The sequence below is a fragment of the Phacochoerus africanus genome, chromosome 8 (genome assembly GCF_016906955.1).
Source record: "Phacochoerus africanus isolate WHEZ1 chromosome 8, ROS_Pafr_v1, whole genome shotgun sequence".
NCBI lineage: Eukaryota > Metazoa > Chordata > Mammalia > Artiodactyla > Suidae > Phacochoerus > Phacochoerus africanus.
Genome location: NC_062551.1, coordinates 95,594,813 through 95,616,239, shown reverse-complemented (window position 1 = coordinate 95,616,239; position 21,427 = coordinate 95,594,813). Strand labels below are relative to the sequence as shown.

General features: G+C 41.2%; 1 protein-coding gene across 1 annotated transcript in view; it reads right to left on the bottom strand.

The window, feature by feature from the left end:
- ZMPSTE24 (zinc metallopeptidase STE24) overlaps positions 1 to 18,193 on the bottom strand; it is a 48,153-nt gene extending 29,960 nt beyond the window's left edge. The window contains 5 exon segments of the mRNA XM_047793514.1: positions 1,178 to 1,294; positions 7,097 to 7,183; positions 14,929 to 14,970; positions 14,972 to 15,076; positions 17,844 to 18,193. Coding sequence (XP_047649470.1) covers positions 1,178 to 1,294; positions 7,097 to 7,183; positions 14,929 to 14,970; positions 14,972 to 15,076; positions 17,844 to 17,966 — 474 coding nt within the window. The 5' untranslated portion in view covers positions 17,967 to 18,193.
- Between the last annotated feature and the right edge of the window lie 3,234 nt (positions 18,194 to 21,427).

The window sequence follows — 21,427 nt, the reverse complement described above, 5'->3', positions numbered from 1 at the left end:
TCTCTGACAGCAACCTCATGAATATTTGCTCAGGTCAGTCTCCCAATAAGAGCAAAAATAAACTAATGGGACCTAATCAAATTGAAAAGCTTTTGCACAGCAAAGGAAACCAAAAAGAAAACAAAAAGACAACTTACAGAATGGGAGAAAATAGTTTCAAACGATGCAACGGACGAGGGCTTAATCTCCAGAATATACAAGCAACGTATACAACTCAACAGCAAAAAAGCCAATCAATCAATGGAAAAATGGGCAAAAGACCTGAATAGACTGTTCTCCAAGGAAGATACACAGATGGCCAACAAACACATAAAAAAATGCTCAACATCGCTGATTATTAGAGAAATGCAAATCAAAACTACCATGAGATATCACCTCACACCAGTCAGAATGGCCATCATTAATAAATCCACAAATAACAAATGCTGGAGGGGTTGTGGAGAAAAGGGAACCCTCCTGCACTGTTGGTGGGAATGTAAACTGGTACAGCCACTATGGAGAACAGTTTGGAGATACCTTAGAAATCTATACATAGAACTTCCATATGACCCCACCATCCCACTCTTGGGCATATATCCAGACAAAAGTTTCCTTGAAAAAGACACATGCACCCACATGTTCATTGCAGCACTATTCACAATAGCCAAGACATGGAAACAACCCAAATGTCCATCGACAGATGACTGGATTAGGAAGATACGGTATATATACATAATGGAATATTATTCAGCCATAAAAAAGAATGACATAATGCCACTTATAGCAACATGGATGGAATTAGAGACTCTCGTACTGAGTGAAATAAGTCAGAAAGACAAAGACAAATACCATATGATATCACTCATAACTGGAATCTAATATACAGCACAAATGAACATTTCCACAGAAAAAATCATGGACTTGGAGAATAGACTTGTGGCTGCCTGGGGGGAGGGGGGGGAGTGGGAGGGATTGGGAGCTTGGGGTTATCGGATACAACTTGGAATGGATTTACAATGAGATCCTGCTGTGTAGCATTGAGAACTATGTCCAGATACTTACATTGCAACAGAACAAAAGGTGGAAAAAAAATGTATACATGTAAGTGTATCTTGGCTCCCATGCTGTGCAGTGGAAAAATTAATTAATTAAATATAAATAAATAAATAAAAGAGAACATCTGCATTCTCTATCTTACCTGTTGATTGAAACCATGTTTTTCTTCTATCACAAAAGTATTATAAAGACTCCATGGCAAACCAGTCGACGCACTGAAAAGTGTAGCCAACAGCAAAAACACCAAGGACTGAGTGATCTAAACACAAGAGAAAAAAAGGCAGTTTTTATAGTGTATTATTAATTCATTCTTCAAATGAATTATTAGGGAACAAATCAGTGAGTATTTGCTGAGTACTTACTATAACTTAAGCAATGTGCTTGATCTATGGATAATACAAGGTCTGAAACATCACCTCTACCCTCAGAGTTTACTTGCAAGATAACAAGGCCAATAAAACACTCCCTCTTTTATTACATGGGCACTCTATGAAAGTTAACTGAAGTCATATGGACAAAACGGTTATATAAGAACTTAAAGATGAGAGACAGCCATATGCTGGTGCATTCAAGGAAGGCTTACACCGCTGATGGAAGTCCACTCTGAAGAAGGAGATAAATGAGTGGGACAAGAGAGAAGAGGCACAGAAGAATTCCACACAGTTTGCAAAAGCAAGAACAAAGACAAAGCACCCTAAGTGTGGAAGATGACAAGATGCTTGGCCTTGTTGGAACTAGACAGAGAAACCTAATCGAGCACCAAAAAAGCTGGGCCAGGGCAGGTGGGGCAGTGTGCTAACGTTTTCAAAACTAATAGAGAAAATTACCCTCAAGAATAACTGGAGTTTCCATTGTGGCTCACTGGGTTCAAAATCCGACTAGTATCCATGAGGATATGGGTTCGATACCTGGCCTTGCTCAGTGGGTTAAAGGATCTGGCATTGCCGTGAGCTGTGATGTAGGTCGCAGGCGAAGCTCAGATCTGGCGTTGCTGTGGCTATAGTGCAGGCCAGCAGCTGCAGCTCAAATTTGATCCCTAGCCTGGGAACTCCCATATGCCACAGGTGTGGCTGTAAAAAATTAAAAAATAAAAATAAATTACTTTAATTGCCTTTACAATAGGTCTTTAGGAGATCACAAGCCAAGAAATACATTTTTCTTTACAAATATTTTCCTATAATAGTGGAGGACAAGGGCTATATGTGGGGAGGGGGAAAGGGCAATGAGGCACAGAAGAGGCAGAGAGCCACCACACTATCACTCTCCCTCTTACCCTTCAGCGTAAAACTGAATTATTTTAAGTGTGAGTATACCACCAAAGTGTATCTGACTTGATAGTAAAGATATAGCCACTATTTTTAAACACAGGAAGAGGGAGAAGGAAAGAGGAAGAAAGGAGATTTGTCCAGCTACAACATACAGGGTAGGGTGGTTTATTCCAGCATTTGTCCTCAAACAGGAAATGAGAAATTTTTAAAAAACAGATTCCCAGGAGTTCCCGTTATGGTGCAATGGGATCGGCAGTATCTCTGTAGCACCAAGATGCAGGTTCGATACTCAGCACAGTGGGTTAAAGGATCGGTGCTGCTGCAGTTGCAGCAGAAGTTGCAACAGCAGCTCAGATCTGATCCCTGGCCCAGGAACCATAGGGCGGCCAAAAATGAAAATATAAAACAAATGAACAAAAACAAATTCCAGGATCTTCCTCAAAACTACTGAATCAGTATCCAATCTTCCAAAAATACAACCATACTGTACAGATTGTCTGAAAACCTGCTTTTCTCACTTAACATATCATGACTGTCTTTCCATATTTATAATATAGGTCTACTTCTTCATTGCTAATGGCTCCATCATATATACTTCCATTGAATCATTCATTCTAATGCTACAATGAACCCCTTTCATTCATTCCCCATAAATTCATAAAAGTGAAGTCTGGTGTCAAACTTTCAAAAGATTTTTGCTAAAATTGCCAGCTGTCCTCTGGAAAAACTATACTAGTTTTCAGTCTGACAGCAGTGTGAGAAGGTTCCCTCCCCTCGCCAATTCTGTCCTATGATTCTTTAACTTCTTTTTCCCAATCTGATATGATAAGACAAAACAAACAAGCACAATTCCTAGGTACTTCATTCTTGGATTAAAAATACATTTCTATAAAGAATTCTTTCTTTATAAAATATATTAATTCTTAATCACTGGCAATTTTTTACCAGTTTGTAATCTGCCTTTTAAATCTGTTAATACCAGTTTATCCCATAGAGAAACCTTAATGCAAATCTACCAAATTTTACCACCTTGGTTTCTACCTTTGGTGTCATGCTTTAAAAATTCTAGATCATATTAAAATTTATAGTTTCTTTTTGGTTTTTGGGTTTTTTTGTTTTGTTTTGCTTTGCTTTCCTTTTTAGAGCCACACTCGTGGCATATGGAGGTTCCCAGGCTAGGGGTCAAATTGGAGCTACAGCTGCCAGCCTATGCCACAGCCACAGCAATGCAGGATCCAAGCCCCATCTGTGACCTACACCACAGCTCACAGTAACGCTGGATCCTTAACCACTGAGTGAGGCCAGGGGTGGAATCTGCATCCTCATGGTTCCTAGTCGGATTTGTTTCCACTGCGCCGTAACAGGAACTCCAGTTTCTTTTTGTTTTAGTATTTTCAAGGTATCTTTCTTTATATTTAAATATTCAATTCATCTAAGTCTTTCTTTTTCCTGGAGGATATAAACTATGAATTTATTTTTTGAGAATAAATAAATATTTTTATTTATTCTCAGTTGCCCTAAGAAAATTTATAACCCACACTTTCCTCACTGATCTGAAATGGCACTTTTATCCTATACCAAGAGTACCTATACTCTTAGGTCTATTTCTGGTACAAATACATTGTTTAAGATTTAGGATATGTTCTAATATCTAAGAGTAAAACTTACCATTCATTATTTTACTTATTCAGAATTTTTCTGGCTATTCCTCTGTCTTTGGTTTTTCAGATTAACTACAAAATGTTTTATCATGTGCCCTTCACAAGTCACCCTGGATTATAACTGGGCTCTCAACCTTTTCTAAAAGTTCACAAATCTCTTCTTTAATAATTCATTTAAGAATTGTGATAAGGCATTGGCATCAAGTTTCACATTCAGCACAGAATCTACCCATTTCTCCTTTTGAAAATCTAGACTTTGCTCATCTACAGTCTTCTGAAACACTCCCCATTTTTCTTAGTTTATCAACATATACCATCAATGCAGGTTCCTTCTGCACACTAATATGTAAATCATCTATGTCTACAGCCTTGAATTAATTTAAAACACCTTGAGGGATTTCCTGTTGTGGTGCAGTGGAACGAATCTGACTAGGAACCACGAGAATGTGGGTTCGGTCCCTGGTCTCACTCAGTGGGTTATGGATCTGGTGTTGCCATGAGCTGTGGTGTAGGTCACAGACGGCTCGGATTTAGTGTTGCTGTGGTGTAGGCTGGCAGCTGTAGCTCCAATTCGACCCCTAGCCTGGGAACTTCCATATGCCACAGGCATGGCCCTAAAAAAATAATAACATTAATAAAAAATAAAACAAAAATTAAAAAATAAAAATAAAGCACCTTGAGTCCATTAATCCCTCCCCTTCCAACCCATCCTACATACATACCAGATAAATCTAAAACTCCACTTCTCTACTTAAAGAACTTGTTGGAGTTCTCTTATGGTGCAGTGGGTTAAGGATCTGGCATTGTCAGTGCAGCAGCTTGGGTTGCTGCTGTGGCTTGGGTTTGATCCCTGGCCCGGGAACTTCTACATGCCATGGGCATGGCCAAAACAAAAGAAAATGAAAAACAAACCAAAAAACACCCCTCATAATGGCTCTCTCATGTAAGACTTCAAATTCATTATGCTCTTAAAAATTCTTATAATCCAACTTCAAAATGCTACTTTTTACTACCCTTCTCTAAGACTTCCTACTCCTAACTGACAAACGGGGAGCTAAAGCTTAGAAAGGTGACTGAGTTAAGGAAAGAAAATATTCCTGCTGAAAAAAGGAGGTGTGGCAGTCACACCAGGGAAACTGGAGAGTATGCAAACCTCCAGTAGCTTTTCTCAGAAAATCTCCAATTCTGACTCAGAAAGGGAAAACATCCTAGGAATAAGAGAGACTATACAGTGAAAGGACTCACAGCATCTCAAAGGCAGTAAGTTATGGGCTCTAGCCTTATCAGTGAACATTTCAAGCCTCCAGGACACAGAACATTATAAAGTCCTTCAACAAGAGGGCAGTGATCCAGACCAAAACATCCTGAGTGGCTGTTCACTTCTTATCTGAGATGAACCTACTCACTCCATCTCATATTCATAATGTGGCAACAGAACTCTGGAGCATTCTGAGTCATTAAGTCCATTACTTGCTGAAAAAGGCTGGGCCAAACCTCACTGTCAAAGATAAGGACACTGATTATGAGACCACTTGTTGGTAGTTTAGAAAGCAGAAAATCTTGCCAAAAGATACAGTGCCTATGCCTAAGGATAAGCTGAGATCCACCTAGTTCTTTTCTTCTGGCTACACCCACAGCATGCAGAAGTTCTCAGGCAGGGATTAAACCTGCCTCAGAAGTGACAACACTGAGTCCTTAACTGCTGGACCACCAGAATTCCTCTTCTTCTTTTTAGTGAAGAAATTGGGTTTTTTGTTTGTTTGCACAGTGCTTCGTGGACTCAAGAGTGAGCAGGGATGTTCGTATTTCATGTAGCTATTTGCATAACATTCTGTGGTAACTGAAATTTGAACTGTGTTGTTGAGGGACTGGAGTTATTTAACGAAACCATGGTAACTGAAATATGTGTATATCAGAATGGTGCAGAGTGAGGACTGCCAGTACCATGCAGCCAATGAAGAAAACAAAGATCTCAGAATTCCCTGGTGGCTCAGCAGGTTAAGGATCTGGCATTGTCACTACAGCAGCTTGAGTCGCTGCTGTTATGCAGGTTGAATCCCTGCCCCAGGAGCTTCCACAGGCGCCAGGAGCTTCCACAGGCCACAAGCATGGCAAAAAACAAATAAGAAAGATCTATATAAATGAACAGGAAGAGAACTCTAAAACATTGTTAAATTTAAAATTGTCTCAGAACCTATGTCCCATTATATATATATATAATATAAGAGTATATATACGTGTATGTGTGTATGCATCTATATACTCACACAGACTGGGTTATTCATTCAACGAATATTTATGGAGACCCTGCTAAGTGACCGGTATTTCTAGGCCCAAGTGACAGCATTGAAGAAAACGTGTAAGGTCTCTGTCCCCTTAGAGATTAAAACTCTTGTCAAAGTGATAGATCAAGAGTAAAAAACAATAGGAGTTCTGGAGTTCCTGTTGTGGCACGGTGGAAATGAACCCAACTAGTATCCATGAGGACAAAGGTTCGATCCCCGGCCTCACTCAGTGGGTCAGGGATCCGACATTGCCATGAGCTGTGGTGTTAAGTCACAGACATGGCTTAGGTTTGGCATTGCTATGGCTATGGTGTAGGCTGGCAGCCACAGCTCCAATTTGACCCCTAGCCTTGGATCTTCCATATGCCACGGGTGTGGCCCTAAAAAACAACAACAGAAAAAGAGGAGTTGCCATTGTAGCTCAGCAGTAACGAACCCAACTAGTAACCCTAAGGATGTGGGTTTAATCCCTGGCCTCACTCAGTGGGTTAAGTATCCAGCATCACCATGAGCTGTGGTATGGGTCACAGACACTGCTCAGATCCTGCATGGATTTGACCCCTAGCCTGGGAACTTCCATATGCCTCACATGCAGCATAAAAGAACAGCACCTGCTGACACCCAAAACCCTCACACTGGGCTATTCTGTGATTAATAAACTATTGTGATGAGCCACTGATATTCTGGGGTTTGCTACAGTAACTTGCATTATCCTAACACAGCATGGGTGGACAAGGGCTGTGCAGGCAGAAAAACCTAATGATGGTAGGAGCCAAAAAATAACTTTAATATAAAGCTGACTAAGGAAAAAGAAAGACCACTAAATATATGCTAATGAATGACATACCTCATATTCTGGTCCAAAGCCAGCATAGCCACAGAACCGCCCAGAGAGTCTCCAGAGATAAGGGATTCCTCCAAAGAGAAGAATAAGCTATAAAACAAAGCATATGTTGGTTACATTTAAGTAGTACTAGAAACTACAATATGACAATAAGTTATAAAAAAGAGAGACCTATCTTATTTAGGAGAAAATATGCATTTAGACAAATAGAAACTAAATGAGATGCTAAGTTTAAACTATTAAAAGGTTTCTGCCTGTACCATTTATGGATGAATTGCGTGGTATGTTAATTTACCTCAATAAAGATATTTAGAGAAAAAGAACTTTTGCCAAAAGACCACAACAAAGGCTTTAAGAATCAGGAACTACCCCCTCCTGGGCATCTATCCAGAGAAAACCATGACTCGAAAAGACACATGTACTCCGATATTCACTGCAGCACTATTTTCAATAGCCAAGACCTGCAAACAACCTAAATGTCCATCAACGTAGGAGAGGATAAAGAAGATGTGGTACATAAACACAATGGAATATTACTCAGCCATTAAAAGGAACGAAATACGGGCATTTTTAGCAACATGGATGGACCTAGAAATTATCATGCTAAGTGAAATCAGTCAATGAGACACCAACATCAAATGCTATCACTTACATGTGGAATCTGAAAAAAAGACACAATGAACTTTGCAGAACAGATACTGACTCACAGACTTTGAAAAACTTACGGTTTCCAAAAGAGACAGTTTGGGGGGTGGGGAGATGCACTGGGGTTTTGGGATGGAAATGCTATAAAACTGAGTTGTGATGATCATTGTACAACTATAAATGTAATAAATTCATTGAATAACATAAAAAAAAAAAAAGAATCAGGAACTAAACTTAGAAAAGCTAAGCAACTTGTCTAAAATTCCAAGCCAGTGAGTGACAGAAATGGAATCTGAGCCAGACTTTATGGCTCCATAACTGGCTTTTTCCTTTAAAGGAAACAGCCCTTTTCAGTCAGGACAAAGTATCAGTATAAATAGAGAATTATATCTGCTTACCAAACTGGGGACAGAATGGGTTATCTGAGCCTTCTTCAGGTAAGGAAAAAGTGAATCCTGAGGTAGGAGTCAGGGTTTCATAAGAGTAGGGCCCTTTCTCAGCACTACCCTTTGTCTTGGGCAGATAAAGTGAACACAGATATTGACCAAACGAATAAGACATATGTACAAGGGAAAATGACCCTTAAAATATATGCTTATGAAACACAACTTCCCACAACAGATACCAAGCTTGTGGAATCATTTTGCACAGAAGGGTTAATGTATTATTTCTTCACCTGTGGCACCTTGGGAACACAATGACCACTTGGTCAGAAGCACAACATTCTCATTGGTTCAGAAATAGTTCCTTATGGCTTTGAGGGTTTGGGGTACTATCTTACATTTCATATGTATCTACAAATAACATAGTGGTTTATATATGCTTTTTTTTTTTTAATTCTTTCTGGACTCATTTTATTTCCATATTACATTTCTTTCAACCCCTTAACTCTTAGTTGTAACTTGTTGTCTTTCTCCACAATCAAATGAAAACCCCAATTTTTTTTTTTTTTGTCTTTTTGCTATTTCTTGGGCCTCTCCCTCGGCATATGGAGGTTCCCAGGCTAGGGGTCAAATCGGAGCTATAGCCCCCGGCCTACGCCAGAGCCACAGCAACGCGGGATCCGAGCCACGTCTGCAACCCACACCACAGCTCACGGCAACACCGGATCCTTAACCCACTGAGCAAGGGCAGGGATCGAACCCGCAACCTCATGGTTCCTAGTCGGATTCGTTAACCACTGCACCACGACAGGAACTCCTATATGTGCTTTTTAAGAATATATAAAAATGACATCATTCTACAACTTGCATTTTATACTCTACATTTTAGATCTATACATGGTGAGTTTTAACTTCATTTAGTACTATCAGCTTGTTCTCTAAAGTGTTTATGCCAAATTACACTCCCATTAGCAGTACCTGAGTGTTTCTGTTTCCCCACAATCTCACACTTGATGCTATTCATCTTTCATATTTTTACCAGTATGCACGGTTGATAAAAACACCCCAGGTCTCAAATATGATCTCTGGAGAGCAGCAACAACATCTGGGAATGTGATAGAAATGCAAAGTCTCAGGTTCCACCCCAGAACTATTGAATCCAGAAGTGAGGCCTGACGGTCTCCAGTTAAACATGATATACACCAAAGTTTGAAAATGACTGTTTTAATAAACTGCTTTTCAAAAGGCCCCCTTAACTCTATACCCAGCTATTTCCACTTGACTTTAATAACTCAATCTTGGATATAAACTCTGTTTTCCCAAAGGACATGCTTTGGCGCTACTGTATATGGTGAATGTTCCACGTCTTGAACTAATTGCCTTAGGACGACATTTCCTTCATCCTATTCTCAGTACTAATAAATAATGCAGAAATAAAGATTTATAATGCTTCTGGGGAAAGGCTGGAACACCTATTATTAAAAGTCCAGCTTTTAAGTAAGTGTCAAGGGATAGCTTTAATATAAACTTTGAATGCATTTATGAATCCATTTGGAAACTGCTGTTGCAAACCTTGTTTAGCATGCTTTGGAGAATGAACAACAAGACACCGTAAACAGTTAAGTTTCTCTATAGTGATAGCTTTTCCTGTAAAAAGAACTAGTGATGCCATCAAAAACAAGTCCCATGCTCCTACATGCACTATTTCATCGAAGTCTTGAAAAGCAGGGCAGAGAGCACAGTCATCTCTGTTTTATAAATAAGGCAAATGAAACTCAGAGACATTAAACTTGCCCCAGAAAACCCAATGACTAAGTAACTGCCATGAGTCAAGCACTGCACTAATTGCCTCATTTATATTATCTTACCTGCTTGGTCCCTGCCACAAGCCATATGATATATGGTTTAATATCTATTTACTTCTCATCTTAAAGAGGAGAAAAAATGAGACTCAAGCTAAACTGCTCACTAAGAAACAAGCAGAAATTAGGGAAGCTACAATTTGAACTTTTCTTCTCTGCCCTACTCTGTTCCCCCCAGCCATTCCATTTCTAAAGAGGGCTCTTGATTGACACCTATGAGATATCAGGAAAGTTTGTCTCAGAAATGGGGGACATTTTATCTCTGGGTGTTCTGTCACGTTTGTGTGAACAATGGCATCTATAATTGGTCACATGGGCCTCTTATGTTCCCTCAGGTAAAAAGTACTGTGGCAAAAAAAAAAGTCTAAGTTAATCTTTGCACTTGTGACCAAAGCTTACAAACCAATTAATTTTAATCAACACAAAATAGTAATTAATGAACTTGTTTTCAAATAGAATAGGATTTCAAAGTAACACAAAATGCTTCCCATCTAATAGTAAATGGAGTTTACTAATTCCCCAAGGAATAATTTAGCACATTCATGTTGCAGTCCCTAGAGTTTTAGAAATGCTTTCTCCAATGTGATTTTAAAGACTCAGAAGAGCAGAGTTTGAAATTTGGTTCTCTCATTTGTCAGTGTCACCTGGCCATTACATGGGCAAGCCATTTAATTTCTCTGAGTTTTTGCTTCTCATCCATAAAAAGAGAATAATAATGCCTCTACTTTCTACCTTAGAGCACTGTTGTAAACATCAAACAAAACAGTATTGAACTGAGCGAAGTAAGTCAGACAAAGACAAATAGAACATACTACCACTTTTATGTGGAATCTAATAAAATGATACAAAAGAACTTATAAAACAGAAACAAGGAGTTCCTGTCGTGGCTCAGTGGTTAATGAATCTGATTAGGAACCATGAGGTTGAGGGTTCGATCCCTGGCCTTGCTCAGTGGGTTAAGGATCTGGTGTTGCCGTGAGCTGTGGTGTAGGTCACAGATGCAGCTTGGATCCGGCATTGCTGTGGCTGTGGCGTAGGCCAGCAGCCTAGCTCCAATTCAACCCTTAGCCTGGGAACCTCCATATGCCATGGGAGCGGCCCAAGAAAATGGCAAAAAAAGACAAAAAAAAAAAACTGAAGTGAGAATCACTAGCCATACAATTATTATAATGATGACTAGTACTATTCCCAGCATTAGTCCATCAGTTCTGCTTCTAGTTTGAGCCACAGCACGTTTCAAAGCCCTCCTTCTATATATGGATCCTCCCTATATCTGTCATCTCCTAGAACAAACTGAGCCATTCCCATGGTCACCAACTGTAATAACCAAACTATTACCCATCTTTCTTGGAACTGTTTACCAGTGACAACCAAGGAGACTGAAAGTATATTTCCTGTCATTGTATAATGGACTTGTGGGAGTGAGTGAAAGAACTTTAAAGAATCAAATATCAGTGAGGAAATAGAACTGTGTCTAAAATCACCACCTCTGCTTCCATCTCAAGGCTGATTTCCTACTTGGGCCTTGTCTACCAGAAGAAATGCTTCAGGTAAATTAAACAAAGCCAAATATAATCCACCATAATGTTACATTTCCTGGCTTGGCTGGAAGGTACTGAATTTTAATACTAATCGTCAATATCTCAGTAACTAAACCTGGCTTAGACAGGTAAAAATATAATAAAAAATCAATAATGAAAAGACTAATTACTAGCAATGAAATCTTCAGATGATTTATTAATTTTTCTAAAACACCAAATTAAATCTTTTCCAGAGTCTTTGTCATTTTCCACAATCTTGAGGAAACTGGAGAGGTTCCTAGTAGCTTGGTTCTAACCACACTAGCCTTACTATTCCATATTTGTCAATGCAAATTTTGTGACTAGCTAGACAATTCAGTAATCATTTAAGAAAGCTGCAAATGGCCAGTTTCTTCTCCTTAACTGATGAAACAATTATGATAGCCAATCTCAATTATTTTCACATGTCCAGTATTTTCACCATAAGCTTCTTTGCTTTAAATATGTTGCTGCAAACATTTTTGCTACATAACTAAATGGCTGTTAAGGCAATTTTGCTGTGAAAGGTAAAATAACTGGTTGACAGTTTTTGGTTTCACAATTTGGTTTCAACTGGTTGAAATTTGTTAGCATTTCCTCCAGTTAGCAATGTTATTGATGGTTTTTTTGAGCTGACAGATGATCTGCCCCAAGAGTTGGTTTCTTATTTTGAAACACACTGCTTTGCAGGAGAAAGAGGCCGTGAGGCCTCAAAGGTGCAGAGTTGAACCCACATTGCCCAAAGAACTTTGGAATGTCTACCAGTGGATATGTGACATATACCAAGAACAAAACAATGGTGTAGAGGCTTTCATGAACTGGTATGGTAGACCTGAGATTCAAACTCAAGCCACCTGAGTTCAGAGTCAGCTCTTAACCTCAACACTATGCACTTTCTATTGTTCTTAGGGGTGTAAAACCAAGAATTGTTTTTTGGGGGTATGTAGGAAAAAAATCTTCCTCATTTTACATTTAATAAATATACGTGTGTGTGTGTGTGTGTGTGTGTGTGTGTGTGTACATACAGTACCGGAACAGACATACAGCCTACAGTATATCTATGGTATTAAAATTTCATGGAGGGGCAATCAGGGAAAAAAATGGTTACAGAGGTGCCAGGGTGATGGGTCAGGGGAGATCATGAAAAGAAGACTGAGAAACACCGCTCTGTACTTCATAGCCTCTCCTCTTTCAGCACGGGGGAAGACTAGCCCTGTTTTACTAAGAAAAAATTATCTATCACTCATTATTTCATTCAATAACTGTGAATTATATGCTTATTATATGCCAGGTACTAAGCAGAAAATAATGAACAAGACCTTAAAGTACCCTACCTCTTAAAACTACCAGTCTGTCAGCGAAACAGGCAAATTCAATACAATGTGATAAGTACTCTGGTAGGAATAATAATGGAACGGAACCTTATCCAGACTTGAGGGATGGGGAAGTTTCAAATGGTTTCTTAGAAAAGGTGCCTCGGCTGAATCCTAATGGAAGAGTGGGGATTAATCAGGCCCCAGGGAGAGAGTGGAGATGAAGGGGGAGAGGACGGGTGCCCCAGACAGAGATAACAGCATAAAAAAAGACTCAAGGTCATAAGAAACCAAGCTAGGTATGAGATGGACAATAAAGAAATGGAAAAGGAGGTCCTTTGTGGCTCAGTGGGTTAAGGACCTGATGCGTCACTGCTGTGGCTCAGGTTGCTGCCATGGCATGTGTTCAGTCCTGGTTCAGGAACTTCCACATGTCACAGGCATGGCCAAAAAAAAAAAAATGCAAAGAATTTTGGGGAAGGAATAAAAACATGAGGCTAGAATTCCCATTGTGGCTCAGTGGGTTAAGAACCTGATGTAGTCTCTGTGAGGATGCAGGTTTGATCCCTGACCTCTCTAAATGGATTAAGGATCTGGTGTTGCTCCAAGCTGTAGCATAGGTCACAGATGGGGCTCAGATCCAGTGTTTCTGTGGCTGCAGCATAGGCTTCAGCCGTCGCTCTGATTCAAACCCCTGGCCCAGGAACTTCCATATGACACAGGTGTGGCTGCAAAAAAAAAAAAAAAAAAAAAAGATGAGCTCAAATAAGCAATGGCCAAATCAAAAGAATCTCATAAACCATGCCAAGAAATTTGGACTTTACCCTGAGGGAGAAATCAAGCCAGTGAAAGGTCATACATAGGAGAATAACATGATCAGTACTGTGCTTCAGGGTTCCTTTGGCTGCAATGTGGATGACAGGTTGCAGAGTTTAAGACAGAGGCAGGAGAGTTCCCACTGTGGTACAATGGGTTAAGAACCTGACTGCAAGGCAACAACCTAAATGTCCATTGAGAGATGACTGGATTAAGAAGATGTGGTGTATATATATACAATGGAATACTACTCAGCCATAAAAAGAACAAAATAATGCCATTTGCAGCAACATGGATGGAACTAGAGACTCTCATACTAAGTGAAGTCAGAAAGACAAATACCATATGATATCACTTATATCTGAAATCTAATATATGGCACAAATGAACCTTTCCACAGAAAAGAAAATCATGGACTTGCAGAATAGACCTGTGGTTGCCAGGGGTTGGGGGGAGTCGGGGGGAGAGTAGGAGGGACTGGGAATTTGGGGTTAATAGATGCAAACCATTGCCTTTGGAATCAATAAGCAATTGGATCCTGCTGTATAGCACTGGGAACTACATTGGTCACTTGTGATGGAGCATGATAATGTGAGAAAAAAGAATGTACACATGTATGTGTGAACTGGGTCACCTTTTTGTGCACTAGAAAATTGACAGAACACTGTAAACCAGCTATAGTGGAAAAATAAAAATCATTATAAGAAAAAAATACATTTGCTAAATATATATATATATATATATATATATATATATATATATATATATATATATATCTGACTGCAGTAGCTTGGGGGTGGCTGCAGAGGCACAGATTTGATCCCCAGCCTGGAGCAGTAGGTTAAAGGATCTGGCATTGCCGCAGCAGTGGCATAGATCACAGTTATGGCTCAGATTCAGTCCGTGTCCGGAGAACTTCCAAATGTCTCAGGTATGGTCATTAAAAAAAAAAAAGAGAGAGAGAGAGAGACAGGAAGGCAAGTTAGGATTAAGATAAAAATAGCTTACAACTTAAGATTCTTTTTCATACCTGACCTCAGAGTGACAGTTACCATATTCCACAATTTTCAACTGAGAGTTATTGTTTCTGCCTCTTTTGCTCCACATGCATTACTATCAATAACAAAGGGTAAGAAAGCATTCTTGGATTTGTAGGTGTGGTACCCTCTTTTGTATACAAAAATAAAGAAATGAAAATAAACACTATAAAGTATTAATAATTTGACAGACTGTCTCTCCGATGAGTAAATTACTCACAGTGCCTTCAATCTCTGAATAGAGTCCTGACCAGAAGCTGAAAAGTACTTTTATCCAGCTGATCCAGTCGAGATTTCTCAAATGTTTCTGAATCCATGATCTGTCCTAACTCCAGTGGTACATGAGTTGTTGTTTTATATATCCGTCTCTGAAACATTTTGAAGAAAACACCTTAAGGAAACAGTCAAACGAACTCATTATTTATTACAATAGTCATTTACGAGCAGACATTGAATGGTGATCGTAACACCAACACCAATCAAGTAACATAATTTGCTTTATATATACACGAATATTGCATTTGATCAAGTATGTTGACAAGTGGTGCAGAAAAGCAAAAGAAGAACAAGGGAAACCGAGACCAGCTGACTAGGTGAAATTAAAACCAAGGCTGTTGGGAATTCCTGTTGTGGCTCATGGGTAGTGAATCCAACTAGGATCCGTGAGGATGTAGGTTTGACCCCTGGCTCTGCTCAGTGGGTTAAGGATCTCGCATTGTTGTGACTGTGGTATAGGCCAGCAGCTACAGCTCCAATTCAATCTCTAGCCTGGGAACTTCCCATATGCCAAGTGGCCCTAAAAAAAAAAAAGCAAAACCGAGGCTGTTGCCATACTTTAGTTTGCATATATATGCCAAAATTGTAACATCACAAAGAGTACCACTTATTCCAGGTAAAAACAAACATCCTAAAACACAGAAAACAAAGCCATGGATAGTAGAAAGAAGTAAATATGCTAACCCTGAGTATTAACAGATATTGTGGCTAGTCATTAAATCTGTCCCTAAAAGCCAAAATTAAGGGAAATTTGAAGAATGACAGAAAACAGATCCGATCTTCAAGAAAAACAAACTTTCCTATTACGCCAAATACTAAAAATTTGGGACATAATACAGGGAACACATACCAAACAATATAATGGACAGCATCTTCTACAATGGTTTTACAATAAATGGCTTCTCTATTTATTATTGGGCACCTTACCAAACCCTTGATAAAAGACATTACTTTAAAGCATCACTGAATAAAGACATTATCGAAAAGTAGTGACAATAACTAGGCTTATAATTAAAGTAGGATAGACAAGTATTCAGTACCTCATCCTCAATTTGGACATCATATACTGTGTCTAGCCCTTCTCTAGACTTACAAGATTCTGTACTAAAGAAGCTATCCTAAGAATTAGTTAGGGAACATAGTGCTATACAGCTTAACACATCTATGAATATCCCTAGACTACAAAAAGAGCTTTATATATAATCCAGGCTTTGACAGACAGAGAAACATTAAAATTTTTAAAGAGTCATAAAGAATGTAAACTGAGAAAAGAAACTGCAGAGAAAAAAGACTAATATTCAAGAAAAAGTTTTCAGGAGTTCCCGTCGTGGCACAGTGGTTAACGAATCTGACTAGGAACCATGAGGTTGCAGGTTCGATCCTGGTCCTGCTCAGTGGAATTAAGGATCCGGCGTTGCCGTGAGCTGTGGTGTAGGTTGCAGACGCGGCTTGGATCCTGAGTTGCTGTGGCTCTGGCGTAGGCCAGTGGCTATAGCTCCGATTGGACCCCTAGCCTGGGAACCTCCATATGCCCAGGGAGCGGCCCAAGAAATAGCAAAAAGACAAAAAAAAAAAAAAAAGGTTATCCTGGAGTTCCCGTCGTGGGGCAGTGGTTAACGAATCCGACTAGGAACCATGAGGTTGCGGGTTCGGTCCCTGCCCTTGCTCAGTGGGTTAACAATCCGGCGTTGCCGTGAGCTGTGGTGTGGGTTGCAGACGCGGCTCGGATCCTGAGTTGCTGTGGCTCTGGCGTAGGCCAGTGGCTACAGCTCCAATTGGACCCCTAGCCTGGGAACCTCCATATGCCGCGGGAGCTGCCCAAAGAAATACCAAAAAGACAAAAAAATAAATAGATAAATAAAAAAGGTTATCCTAACCACTGATGTAATTCAGTGACAGCATGGAACAACGTAGGTAAAGCAAACCAGCCAGTGAAAGACTGCAATAAAGTGGTTACTTAAAATCCATCTCATTTAAAAGTTCAGCTCTCGAAGTCCCCTTTGTGGCTCAGCAAGTTAAGAATCCACATAGTGTCCCTGAAGATTCGGGTTCCATCCCTGGGCTCGCTCAGTGGGTTAAGGATCCAGTGTTGCCACAAGCTTTGGATCTCGTATGTGGCTGTGGCATAGGCCTCAGCTGCTGCTTCCAATTTTATTCCTGGCCCAGCAACTTCTATATGCCACAGGAGTGGCTGTAAAACCAAAAAAAAATTCAACTCTCTCATCCATCAAACTGTTTATTATATCTTGCCAAGGTAATGTTAAGTAACTTTCACTTTCTACTTTACTGTTTAAACTATTTGAACAAAAACAACAAAGATGCTTTAAGAAAAACAAGAAATATTGTTTTTGGAGCAATAACAATATACTTTTTTTTTTTTTTTTTAAGGAAAGAGTCCTTGGAAGGACTGTGAATTTTTTATTTTCAGGAGTCCTATGGTTGATGTGAACATGACACAAGGATAAGGGGAAGCTGTAATTCAAAAAATTTTTGCATCTTCCTTGTGAAGACTTATGGGTTGCTGCCAAAAATAAAGGAGGTACGTCTAAGGCCGAGAATCCTAAGGAAGCTGTTGGGCAGCTACAAGAGCTGAGGCCTGACAAGCCGGCAACCCTGCCTTGCCTTTCATCAGGCCCTAACCTGCCCGGATCCCATGACTACGTTGCGGGAAAAGGTCCTGAGGCACCAGATCCTCTCCAGGCCAACCCCGCCATTGGGCCAGGTTAGGAGGCTCAGTAGGGACCCAGAAGGTCGAAGCTGGTGCTGGGGTCACAGCAATCATCCAGGTACTTGGGTCGAGATTGAGGCTGGCCTAGAGCTGACCGGGTGTCGGGTCAGGTGGGCCCTGTCTAGGCTCACCTGCCGCTGTGCTAGGAAGGTCTCCCAAAGATACACTGTCCAGGAGAAGAGCAGCACAGCCCCGAAGATACGCTTCTCGGCGGGCATCTCCCACATAGCGTCCAGCGACGCCCACATCCCCATGGCCACCCGGTTCCGCCGGCTCCTTCAGCGTGCACTGGTGCCACACCGACTCCGGTCCCCTCAAAGCGTCCCCGCAGTGTCACAGCGATATTCGTCCCTTCCGAGCGCCCCTATACCGACACCCGGCCCATCCCACTCCCTTCGCTCAGCCTGCAGTGTTACATGAACACTCCTCCCCATGCTGACGCACCCTAGGGCCGCCCAGGGCCTGGAGGCAAGATAAGCCCCGCCTTTCTGACTTCCGGCCCCAGGAGGGCCGGCGCCCAGACGCGGAGTTCCGGCCTCCGCCCGCCCCTGCGCCCCCTGAGCTGCACCAACTTTCTTCCCGCTCCCGTCCACCTAGGGTCCATGCCGAGGGTTCCGGTTTCCCTTCAGGGCCCGACTGAGATGCTGAGCTCTCGACTTTCTAGCCTCCCGAGTTGCAATTACTTTTCTTCGTTCTGGGGCATGCCCTGCCTGGGTGCAGCCTGTGCCGTGCTTTCCGCGGCCGGGAACATCCCACTGGTATTAGAGGCTAAGCCGGAACGGACAGAGTGGGCCACGGATCCCGCCGTGAGGTAGCTGGGAAGAATCAGAGAGGAGCCGACTTCCCAGGCTCTAGAAATCATTCCTCTGAACTAGTGCTTCTCAGAATGTGGTCTGTACATCCATGGGATATCTTAAAAGACTAAAAGGATAGTTAAGAGCAGTACTAGACGTTATAAGTGCAGTATCTTGGCCTGTATTGGGCTGTTCTGAATTTGGGCATGTTGGTGGTAGTAATGAGAATTTTCCTTTAAAGATCTCAACTCTTACGTCCCAAGCAAAGTCAGAGGCAGCATTTTGCCTAAGGGAGTGTGCTGTTGGGTAAAGTATATAGCTAGGTTAGAAATACCTGAAGTGAAAGTGTTTTTCTAGAGACAAATTCCTATCAAGGCTCAGTGCCATGTTTGTCTTGGAATTCAGAAATGCAACATGCTCACAGTAACGCCTGTTAACACATTGATTTGACTTGAACGTTTTTCTGATTGAAGATAAGTCTGATTTAATTAGGTGGTTTGACCAGAGACTGGTGTTAATTTGCATAATTATTATTTACAATAAATTGAGCTAAATCTGCAGCCTCAACTAAGAAATATTTAAAGTAATATTGTAATGCCAAAGATGTGTTGCAGTAAACAATATCTCGAATTTCTCAACTCCTAAATACCTCTTAGTGAGAGTGCCCGGTGTAGTTAAAAGTCGTTGGGAGTTCCTGCTGTGGCTTAGGGGATTAAGAACCCAACGAGTATCCATGAAGATGCAGTTTGATCCCTGGCCTTGCTCAGTGGGTTAAGGATCCCAAGTTGCTTCAAGCTACACATGGTCCCAGACCTGGCTTAGATCTGGCTTTTCCCTGGCTGTGGTAGGCCAGCAGCTGTAGCTCTGATTTGACCCCTAGCCTGGGAACTTCCACATGCGGCTGGTGTGACCCTAAAAAGCCAAAAAAAAAAAAAAAGCAGAGAAAAACAAACAAAAAAAACCTTGGGAGTTCCCGTCATGGCTCAGCAGAAGTGAATCTGACTAGAATCCATGAGGATGCAGGTTCTATCCCTGGCCTTGCTCAGTGGATTAGGGATCCAACATTGCTGTGGCTCTGGCGTAGGCCGGCGGCTGCAGATCCGGTTGGACCTCTAGCCTGGGCACCTCCATATGCTGTGGGTGTGGACCTAAAAAGACCAAAAAAAAAAAATTTTTAAAAAACATTGATCTTTAATCAGAGTGAAATATAAGCTGTTGAAAGGTTTTGAGCAGAAGAGTCATGTGATCTTTTTAGCTACCAGCTAGAGAATAAACTGAATGGAGACACAGATGGAAGCAGAGAGTCCAGTTTGAAGGCCATTTTGTGAATCCTGGTGAGAGATAATGGTGGCTTGCACTAGGGAAGTAGCACTGGAGGGAGAAGTAAATTATGGAAAGTAAATAGTAACTTGTCACCTTTTTCAGAAGGATAGTGTTAACAGATGGGACGGTCTATGTGGAAACTGAAGTGAGATCCTCAAAACAGGCTATTGTCAGGGTTTGCCAAAGAAGAGAGACTGAATTTGGTGGATAAGACTTCTCCTCCCTAGGGTGGTGGACACTGGGGTAAGGTGTCCACCTCGCCTAGCCTGAATGATAAAATGGCTCTCAAGCCCTTTTCTTAGTTTGCCTTGATTCTCTGTGTGCGAAGCATCCAAGATCTCTCAATTGATGCCCTAGACATAAATGCTTTGATTTCAAGAAAAGAATGACCCCCAGTAAGAATGAATACTTGGTATCGACCCCTTATACTTGTGGTGTGGGTCACACATCTCTTCTGGGGAACTGAGAGCCAGAAACACTGTGACCCCTCAATTTCTACCACACTGTGACCCCTCAGTTTCTACCACACTATCCTAAGAGAGCAGCCAACCTGTTTTACTTTTTGCATCTAGCTCGCCGTATTCATTTTTTTTTTTTTTTAGCTGTGCCTGTGGCATGCAGAAATTCCCAGGCCAGGGATCAAATCCATGCCACAGCTATGATCTGAGCCACAGCAGTGACAATGCTGGATCCTTTAACCACTAGGCCACTAGGGAAATCCAAGCTCATTTTATTCTCTGTCTACCGCCCAGAATACTAGATCTATGTTACTCCCCTGTTAAAAACCCACAGTGGGGCATTCCCAACAGTATAGGATCAACTTTAAGGCCCTTCATTACCTGAATCACTCAACTCTTCTAGGTCCTTCTGACTTTCTTTCAATATACCCCAGAGCATTAACCAAGACAAGAACACTGGAACTATGTGGAAAGGCACTGAAATTTAGCACAAAAGATTGAGACATTGACTTTAAAAGATTGCATGGCACTCCTTCAGCAGCAGCATAGTGAAAAACCTTCCCACCTACACTGTCAGATAATGCACACTGTTGATAACTCCCATCTGTTCTGTTCACATCACGAATTAAAGCTGATTTGAGGAGGAAGTTACTGTGTCCTTCCCCAAAAACAATGTTCTTTGTTGTAGCTCTAGAAATAGCTAGTTCTTCAGTCACCCTAAAACTCCTTGTCCTCTAGGCCAGCCATCCTTTTTTTTTTTTTTTTTGGTCTTCTTAGGGCCACACCTGCAGCATATGGAGGTTCCCAGGCTAGAAGTCAAATTGGAGCTGCAGCTGCTGGCCTACACCACAGCCACAGCCACAAGGGATCCAGTCTGCATCTGTGACCTACATCACAGCTCATGACAATGCTGGATCCTTAACACACTGAGCAAGACTAGGGATCAAACCTGCATCCTTATGGATACCAGTCAGCTTCATTACCACTGAGCCACAACAGGAACTCTTTTTTTTTTTAAGCCATCTTCTTTTTTTCATATGGCTCTGTGATGACCCCACTAGCAGGAACACCTTCCATTTCATTGTTTGCCTCTATAGCCCGTTATGGGACAACTCATTGTCACCTCCTCTGCAAAGCCTT